The sequence below is a fragment of the Olea europaea genome, unplaced genomic scaffold (genome assembly GCF_002742605.1).
Source record: "Olea europaea var. sylvestris unplaced genomic scaffold, O_europaea_v1 scaffold481, whole genome shotgun sequence".
Classification (NCBI taxonomy): Eukaryota; Viridiplantae; Streptophyta; class Magnoliopsida; order Lamiales; family Oleaceae; genus Olea; species Olea europaea.
This window is the reverse complement of record NW_019263124.1, coordinates 204,103-214,460: the sequence shown is the minus strand read 5'-3', so window position 1 is coordinate 214,460 and position 10,358 is coordinate 204,103. Positions and strand designations below refer to the sequence as shown.

Below are 10,358 nucleotides of genomic sequence, written 5' to 3'. Positions count from 1 at the left end.
GTATATAGCTTAAATTCATTTCTATTGTATAGCTGATATGGCAGATTAGTTAGCATTTTATTCTTCCTGTTTGATTTGTACATCTTTCCATTTTGTTAGTTAGTTAGAACTATACTCTATATATACTTGTAAAGATTGATCAATAAGGTATGGAGTAAATTCATCATCACATATTCTTTTGTCTCAATATTTCCATCCTCCAAAATTTGTTATACTTCAACGAACCCCTAATAAGAAATTTCAAATCGACCAAAATTAACATTAACTCCAAAATAATAATGAAAGCAGACATCTTTTTAAAAGCCATAAAAGTTTTAGTAAAAGCAAAACAAAGCATGTTTTCTCGAAATCATTAAAAAAATGATATACAATGATTAAAGACTTTTCCTAGTAACAAAACACCGATGAGAATCAAAATGGGCACCAAAATGAACAAAAAATGGAATAACAATTCATAATTACTATCGAAATAAAGTGCCAAAAAAAAATACAATAGAATTGATACAAGAAAATTGAAGAAAAGGTACCAAGACAAGCGCACAAGGAAGAAAATGGGAATATATGTTTAGAAGAAGAGTACGGAAGAATGAAAATTATATAAGAACTAATTTGATGGTGAATTGGTGTGCCAATATTTTATTAATGGAGTGTAAATCTGTTCGTACGTGTTCAATTATAACATCTGGATAGAAGTTGTTCAAGTTTTTACCAAAGGAGCTGCTAAGTTGGGGCTAGCTTCCTTAACTTGATGACCATATATTTGGAACAAGAAATTCTTTTTATTTCTTTGTTGAATGAAACGTCAAATTCATAAGTTACAGTGACAGTTAATTCAGCTCTCAAACCGTGAGAAAATATGTGCAGAAAAGGAAAAATGGAAAGCAAACTTTGATTTGCCAAGGAAGAAGAAGTTACCAAATTATCTAACCTCTAGAGCAACACTCAAGTCCTGTCCTCAAGAGCACTTTTTGAGCATCCGCCTTAGATTTCAGTTAGCAATAATCAAGAAAATTTGAGTGAAAGTTAAAAAAACATACAACACTTTTGCAATTGTTCGTGAAAATCCCGCAAGTGTACGTGTTCATTGTACAAGTAATAACCGTGATGAAAGAGTTATCGTTTCATAGGGAATAATGTCTAATTCTAGTATATTTGATATAGTTAAATTCGTGTTGGTAACCAAAAGTTGATTTGTGAATAGCTAATTGATTTTTATAACTAAAACTTGTAAAATTAATGGAAGTTTGGTTTAAAATTCAAATGAGTGAACGTAGTGGATTTTCGATGCCACTGGTCAATTCTTAGTTCTAATTCTCAACCAGTGATAATTATCTCAATTCATGCAATTGTGAGGATCGATAATTTCACTTTTATTTATTATTCTTTTTCATTATATAATAAACCTATAATCATCATGAGACGATCCTATTCCTAGTTCAAATTCATATGGCAATTATGCATTGACATTTAGGATTATTACACATGATCGCTCATACCACAAATATTATTCCTAACATTCATTGCCCCTGTGTTCCAATAACGACGTTCTACCTATCGTGAGTTTTTCAGCACTACAAATAAGCAACTTATTGTCCTAATGGTTCACAAACATTAAAACAATGTAAATATGCATATTAATGGAATCACAACGCAATAATTAAGATAAAAACACAGGGTCTTAAATTAAAAACTAAGAATCAAACTATTTTATCATCCATCCAATACAAAAGAAATTTAGCATATCATATTAATGTAAGAAATATAATATACGAAAAATAAAAGAAAGTAATCACCCGAGTCATTAGAATATGAAGAGAATTTGGAATCCTTCAATTTATGCCTTCAAATCCGGATCCAAGCGATGAAATCTTCGTTCTTCAATATATTTCCCTCTATTTCTCCTCAAAGTCGGCTTGCAATCTCATAAGAATCACTACTAAAAAATAACTTTTTACCTATGGAAAATTGTTAATGGATTGCATCCGTTGGTGATTAGAAAAGAATTATTCATTGGTAAAAGTAATTCACTTTTGGCTACGATAATTAGCAACGGATTTTTCGTTCGTAAAGATGATATCTCTTTACCAACCGATATTCTGTGCCTAATGTAATAGTTTAACATTTGGATCTTTCTCCAACGGATATTCCGTAGGTGATGTACCGAATATTACCAACGGATTGCATCCATATCCGTTGGTAATTAGAAACGGATTATCCGTTAGTAAAAGTAATTCACTTTTAACTACAATAATCAGCAACGAATTTTTCGTTGGTAAAAATGATATCTTTTTATCAACGGATATTCCGTACCTAATATAATCATTTAACATTTTGATCTTTTACCTACGGATATTCCGTTGGTAATTAGAAACGGATTATCCGTTAGTAAAAATGATATCTCTTTACCAACGAATATTCCGTGCCAAATATAACCGTTTAACATTTTGAACTTTCAGCAACGGATATTTCGTTGGTAAAAATAATTTACTTATCCCACATCGAAAGTTTACAACAATATCTTTGTAGTTGTCCTCTATAAATTTGTGGTCCAATAAGGAGTTAAACAATATTTTGGCCTTTTAATTCAGTTGACTAAAAATAAAAATTATTATAATTATTAAATAAATAATAATAATAATAATAATAATAATAATAATAATAATAATAATAATAATAATAATAATAATAATAATAATAACAACAACTTTTTTATTATACGGTTATTTACAACATTGATTTTCACCAATTGTAATGATAGATATTTACCAACGGGAAAGTCAGTTGGTATTGGTTAAAACTTTTACCAACGAAAATTCTGTTAGTAAAAAATTCACACTTTATCGATGAATTTTTCATTGGTAAAATGTTTACTCTTTACCTACGGCATGATCTGTTGGTAACTATCAGCGACCCTCAAAGTATCAACGGATTTGTGGTTGCAAATATTCCGTTGCTAAAGATTATTAGCAACGGATATTGAAACCTTAGGAACGAAAAATCCGTGCCTGAAACTCTGTTTTTTAGTATTGAATTCCCCCCTTCATGTTTTGACCGACTCTTGGTATAAATAGGGTGCTAAAAGATTACACACCAAGAGTTTCTAAAACAAAATAAGGAAATAGAATTTTTGTAACGAAGTTGAACTATGCGTACGCATGGTTCAATTAGTATGTATACATGGTTCAATTGGGTTGTACACATAGTTCATTTGAATTGGTCTTTGAAGTGAAATTTTCTAACCTTGCGTATGCAAGGCCTGCAGGCCCATACATACGCATGGTTCAATTTTTGGGGACGAATCTGCAAATTGGTCCCTGAACTTTCTCAAGTATGTATTTTGATCATTTTCCAAAATTTCTCGTTCTATCAACTTCTTTTCAATTCCAATTGACTTTTGGTGTTTTCAAATCATCGTCTTGCTACCCAACTCAATTTTTGAATTATTACATTTTAGTCCCCAATCTTTGGATTTGCTTCATTTAGCCCTTTTCCGTTCTTTCTTTCAATTATTCTTTCGAAACATGAATTTTTCCTAATAAAAGCAATAAATAACAAATTAAGTACTAATCCGTCCAAAAAATAACAAAATATTATCGTTTAGGATTCCAAATAAGTGTAGAAACTACACTTATCAGCAATCTCTTGTATCTTCAAATATCAAACACATAAGGAAAATGACCTCTGCTTTACAAAATTCTAGTGTTTACTATGCATAATTATATTTGTCGCATACTGATTTTTCAAAATTTCTATTTCTTATTCGTATGTAATTATACGGATTGTTAGATTAATATAAAGTTCCTGGTGTCTCAGGCACGAAGCAGTGCAACTCCTTTTCAGTCGCAAATCCTAATAAAAAACAGAGATATACTGTGATTCCCATGAATCACAGTAAAATGGTGTATTTATTCTGTGTTTACAAAAATGAGAGACTAAAACTAAAAGTAAGATCCCACATCGCCTTTTCAAAAAGAATGGACAGGAAACTGGACTTTAAAAGAGACAGCCAATTCCAGAAAATATCGTACCTTTCTCCACCTTATGGCTAAGATCAAACGTGCTAGTGGGGCTCTAGAGCACCGTCTTGGCGTTGCACGTGGGAAATTTCAACAGCAGTAGTATATTTGTTTTTCATTTACAATGGAAATTATATTTTTCCAGTCTTGTATTCTTAAGCAATCGACCTAATAGAGTTAACACATTAGAAGAAAGCCTCCTATAGGGGAACTGTCTACAGCAGTAGCGTTTTTATTTATTTATTTACAATATAAATTATATTTTTCCAGTCTTGAATTCGAAGTAAACGACCTACGAGAAGGGGTTGCTAATTTAATCAAAGGGATTAAAGTGTTCTTATTGTTCATCATACAATGACTTTTGCTTTTGTCAACTGCATTGAGATGGAAATTTTCCAACCCAAACCTTTGGTTGGGTTTTTAGATCAGCAAATTGAAACAAAATCCTGCTTTATGCGAGCAATTATAAAGTTGACGAAACTTCATTGATGGCAATTGAAACCTACATTTGTTGGAATTTTGGATCCAAAATTGATTTTGACCAATTTTTAAATGAATTTTTAAGTGGAAATCGTTATTTGATGAAAGTAAAATTAAGTCAAATTTAAGCTTAAATATATGAATTATTGAAAAATTATGTAGAATATTATGAAATATTCTAGAATCGTTTGGTTAAAAGTTGTGTATTTCTACATGAAAGATCATTACTTTTAAAGTTATTACTTTTTAATAGACTAGTAGTAAGTACGTGCGTTGCACATTTTATGTGCGGAATAAATGTTTTATGAAAATTACGTATATAAAGTGATAATTGTTGAAAAAATTAAAATGTAATGATTTATTTACGAAGGTGGCATCGACTAATTTTGTGGTACAGATAGATACGAAAAATCAAATTAAAATATGTACATTTGATTAGGTTTAAGATGTTTACATATAGGTAAACTAAAGGTAAGTAAATAATTTTCAAATTAAAAAAATTACTCATTTTGTCTGTACCATAAATTTTTTTACCTAAAAGAAAAGTATATTATCTAAACATATTTAGGAACAAAAAATTACATATTAATCATACTCGTGATAGTAATCCATAGCATTTATTTTAAATTAAAACCAAAATTACATTCAAAATAGATATCGAAGTGAAAAATCTTAAACAAAAGGTTTTCTTTTCTTTTGAATGAGATTAATACAAATAGAGGAATGAAAATTCTTCATTTAAATGTATCGATATAAAACTATTTTTCTTTTTTTCATATATTTATATATAATAAGTAACATGATTACCATCAATTCTTATGCTTATATAAAAATGAACACGCAATAATAAATACCCAATATTATATTAATTATTTTTTAGAACACATAATATTAATTTTTATTAATACTTAAATAATTGGATTTAGTGAAAATGTTTAATTGAGATGCAAATCTTGTATTTAGTGTGTAGATATAAATATGGGAAGTGTAAGTAACTTTTAATTATTATGAGTAATTAATAAGGTTTTTAAGATTGATTCTCCCACCATTGATTCTTCTCCTCCTAACTGTTGATCACATTTAAGCACTTTTTTTTTCCAATTTATCGTCCTTTTTATTTAAATAGTTATATCATCAACTATTAATTAATTAAACGTGAAGTTTATAATTTTTGAATGAAAATATTGACAATGTTATAAAATGACAAAATGATAAATTGAACATTTCTCGTCCATCTTCACATTTTGTATATATAATATAATTATATAAATAGATGAACGTTGATTTGAAGTGAATGTCACGTATATAAATAATAAATAATATATATATATATATATATATATATATATATACACACGTGTGAATATAATAATATTATAATATATTAAAGGTGGCATTAATGATAGATTAATTAAAATTTGATTTCATGTAATCTCTTTTAAGTATAGAGTTCATTTTTCATATTGGAGTACTCATAATTTTGGGTTAACTAAATTAAGTTTAATCACTTAAAAATCAAAGCTCGTCTACATATATAGTCATATTAAAAATATAATAAATATTATTTTATATGTTAACTAATCCACCATTATATTAATGCAACCTTTAATATATTTTATTATATAATTAGAACAAAATTACACCTACATATGTGAGCTTAGATTTTAAGTGGTAAACTTAATTTAAGTAATGTAAGTTAAGTAATCAAACTTAATTTGATTAATGTAAACTTTTAAGTACTCCAATATAAAACAATAAGTATTACACTTAATGGATATTAAATGAAATTAAATTATATTAAATGATACTATATTAAATATATAAGGGTAGAATTGATAAATAGCTAAAAATATAAGGGATTTTTATTAAGTGCATTAATTCAATTTATTCAATATGAAATTGAAAAATGGGTATTGTTTAAGGATCTCAAATGACGGCCTTAAATAACCATTTATAGAAATTAAAAAATATATTTTTTAATTTAATTAATAAAATTGCATTTAAATGGATATTCAATAATACTATATTAAATATATAATGGTAGAATTGACATATAACTAAATATGTAAGGAAAAAATTGGTATTTTAAAAGTTTCTCCTCAATCCACACTTTTAATATATTGTAGATGTGTCTCTTCATGTATAGAAATTAATTTCAATATTCGTGTGACAAACCTTTTTAACAATTATACAGATCCCATATGGATTGAATTTGACTAATTTATGCACTTCATGATTACATTATCATATCAATGCATTATCACCTCAAAATAATTTTGCATTTATTTGGACTCGGGTTTCATATAAAGAGGGTTCAAAAACATGAGCAGGTTTGTTGATTTACGTAATTTGAAGTGCTCTTATTGAAGGACATGGCCGTTTTATCTTGGAAGACGAATGCCGAAAAGTTGTTAGCACTCGGGACATAATCGTCTTTAGCAAAAAGAGTCCAACTCTTGCCTTGAACGAATTTATATTCATGCATGTCTTGTCTTTACGTATTTAATTTTGGTAAGTCACATGAAAAGTTATGTTATTGGATTATAATGCATGTCTATTTTCCCAACGGCATTCTCTATATACAATAAGATGGAAGCTAGATATATATAGTAGATGACTCGTATGACGAAGTTCGGATAATAGTAATGTTATTTAGTCCCATAATTCAGTCTATGTGGTGCTATTGTAGAGTTAAATAATAAGTACAATTAAATTAGTCATTTTCACCTTTCATTTAACTTATCACTTAACATCACATTAACAGATTTTGATAAAAAATGATGAAATATGTCATTTAAAGGTCGATAAAATCTCCAAGGCCCTGCGTAATAATTGATAAAAGTAAAGAAAAGAAAGAAATACTTGGGATGAAACTATTATTTAAATCAGAATCAAATTCGACAATTCAGTAACTATTCACCGTCCAAATTAATAGTGTTTACTTGTTATAGTCATTTTTCCTCTCCGCAAGATTAACTCCGATATTTATTCCATGCTACTCATGATCTCTTGCATTTATTTATTTTGGTCTGTCTATCTCACTCAGGCAAACACAACATTTTCTACATTCAGAGAGAGAGAGAGAGAGAGAGAGAAATGGGAGATTGCAGAAGAGTGGGAGTGGCTGCGGATTTCTCAGCATGCAGCAAGAAGGCACTGCAATGGGTAGTTGACAACGTTGTTCGTAAAGGAGATCACCTTATTCTTGTCACTATACGCCCCGAAACCAATTACGAGAAAGGCGAAATGCTGCTTTGGGTTACCACCGGATCATGACATTATTTATTTATTTTTTCAACATTTTTACATATGATCACGCATCAGATTGTACTGATCACTGGTGTCATGTCATGTAGTTAATTAATCAATTTGTTTCCTTGATTTTGTTAGCTTTGATTCCTTTAAATAAGTTGTCGGATCCCCTTATCATGAAGAAATACGGTGTTAATCCAGACAGAAAGAGGTATTAGAAGCCTATTCATCTGGTTTTTAACTTTTAATTGTCAAATGACAGTAATGGTTTTGTTCTTTCCCCATCAGATCACAGTGCTCATGAAAATCTTTTGGGGGAGATGCTCGAGAGAAGCTATGTGAATTAATCGATAACATTCCTCTTGACTTCCTTATTATGGGAAACAGAGGGCTAGGCACACTCCAAAGGTTTGATTCTTGCAAAACAAAAAAAAAATTAAATAAATAACAAAACAAAATAAAATAAAATAAAATAAAATAAAATAATAAATAAATAATCCGCTGTGGGTGTCTCAAGAACTAACTGCCTATGAATTTTTGCAGGGTAAATTATGGGAAGCGTGAGCAACTATGTAGTGAACAATGCTTCTTGTCCTGTTACTGTTGTGAAAAGCATGGATCTAAGCGTATTCCCGGATGGCACTGATTTATATTCAAATAATGCTATGTAACACCAAATTACGTTGCAACACAACATAGTAGCATTAAAGGAAGTTATTTTGGTTACAGAACATTTGCAATTCTTGTAATCTTGAGCTGAATAAAAAGACGTGTTCTTCTTTTGGAATCTTAACACTCCTTATGAAATGCAGAGTTCATCCATTATGTTGGCAATGGATGCTAGGAATAAAATTCCACTTAGTAATGATTGAGAACCTAAAAATGAAAAAAAAAATAGTTCTTTATAGAGTTCCAAAACATATCACTACTCGTTCCTTTTGTACATTATTTCACTCAATCAGGTATTTAAAATAGGAAAAGCACAAGTTATTAACGTAACACGGATGTTTCTAGTTTTACATTTCCATTGGTACTCAACCACTATTTTTTCACTCAGGACTTGTCCATGAAAACTGCTCCATATCCATTAGATTTCATGAACTTCTTCAACAGAAGAAAAACGATGGCCATTGTAAGCCCAAAAGCTGCCAATGTAAATAAGCGATCTGGTTTGGAAACCCTTGGTTCGGGCTTATAAAACTTAAGTTCACTTGTGGACATAGCAGGAATTGGCTGTGAAGTCTGCACAACATTTGCATATGATAGGGTATCATTTGGTTCTTCAGCAATTTCTTCAACAATCTCGTCTTCTACAACTGGATTTGGAAGCTCTTCCTCAGTACCATCCAATGCAGCATTTTGAGGACTTGCCTGAATTTCATTCTCTTCATTGATGTCCTGTACTTCAGAACCCTGTATGCCTTGATGAATGGGGTTTGCTTTGCTCAGCATATATTCATGAATCTGCAAAGACCATTATTATTTCGATCCTAAATAATGTATATAACTGGATCGGTAGCACACAACAAACCTCGTCAATCAGCTTTTGGCGTTCAGGAGACCCAAACTTTGGAGCAGCTTCACGAGATTTAATTGCCAGAGTTCGCCTCTCTTCTTTTGTATAGTCTAATGATCCCAGTGCACCATTTGGGTTGGTGGGCATAAATGCAATTAATGCTACCAAAGCAGTCCGAACTGCAAACATCATCCATAGATGAGGTGTTATAACTTTTTAATATCAATATCAAACCAACATATGTATGTTCACGTGACAGTCATTGGCTGTTGGCAATGACAACGGCAGCGTGAACTAAGAGCTGCAAAGAGATTAACAAAAGCAATTGTAGGTTGATTCAGATTAGTTTGCAATCGTTAGAACTATGTGATTGTCTGCTAGCTAGAACAGACTAACATGAACATTCAAGAGCTAAACCATGTTCCCTCCTGCTCTTCGAGGTATACAACAAACTCTTCTCTATATCTAGCTTATATTTTACTACTTTACTGGTGAAAACAGCCAGCATGACATCATAATGCATAATCAAGATAGAACTCTCTATTTACATTGTCCAATTGTACGTCGAACTTAGTTACTTCTAAAAAATAGTCAATGAACACGCACCTCGTGGATATGCTATATTTTCAAATTATCCTGGTACAAATTTCAAAACTTCATTTCAATAGTTTTTAAATTAGACATAATTGCTATCATGGGTTGATGAGACTACTCTGAATGGATATAAGATCACTTCCACCAGACATTCAACATACACAGACTTGTGTCAATACCACAGGAAGCTGCAAGACAAATATCTCGAGTAAAACATTTACCACTCCAAGATGGTTGCCAGTGCTCAGGATGATGATTTGAAATGCTTAAGCATATCTTGGTTTGGGTCTCAAAGCGACCACTAGGCTGTAAAATGACATTTTGATTACATTAGAAAATTCTCACATAATTTGGGTAACAACATTACATGCAAAATATGATCTTCCCAAGGAATCAATACACTACCGTCAACAGCATAAATGAAGGTGGCTTAAAAGGGTAATCAGATGGAAGTTGGATTCTTCCATGATAGATTCCTCCCTCAAATTCGGTGTCTTGTG

The 10,358-nt window shown here is 30.5% G+C and overlaps 1 protein-coding gene and 1 pseudogene across 1 annotated transcript in view; one reads left to right on the top strand and one right to left on the bottom strand.

The window, feature by feature from the left end:
- The first annotated feature begins 7,583 nt into the window (after positions 1–7,583).
- Positions 7,584–8,643, top strand: LOC111388284 (annotated as a pseudogene).
- The window catches only part of LOC111388283 (ubiquitin-conjugating enzyme E2 32-like), a 2,731-nt gene continuing 1,004 nt past the window's right edge, over positions 8,632–10,358 (bottom strand). Inside the window, exons 2-5 of the mRNA XM_023012968.1 lie at positions 10,264–10,358; positions 10,080–10,164; positions 9,280–9,443; positions 8,632–9,212 (exon numbers count right to left, since the gene is read on the bottom strand). The exon at positions 10,264–10,358 is cut by the window's right edge and continues 37 nt beyond it. Coding sequence (XP_022868736.1) covers positions 8,802–9,212; positions 9,280–9,443; positions 10,080–10,164; positions 10,264–10,358 — 755 coding nt within the window. The 3' untranslated portion in view covers positions 8,632–8,801. The remainder of the gene's footprint in view (positions 9,213–9,279; positions 9,444–10,079; positions 10,165–10,263) is intronic.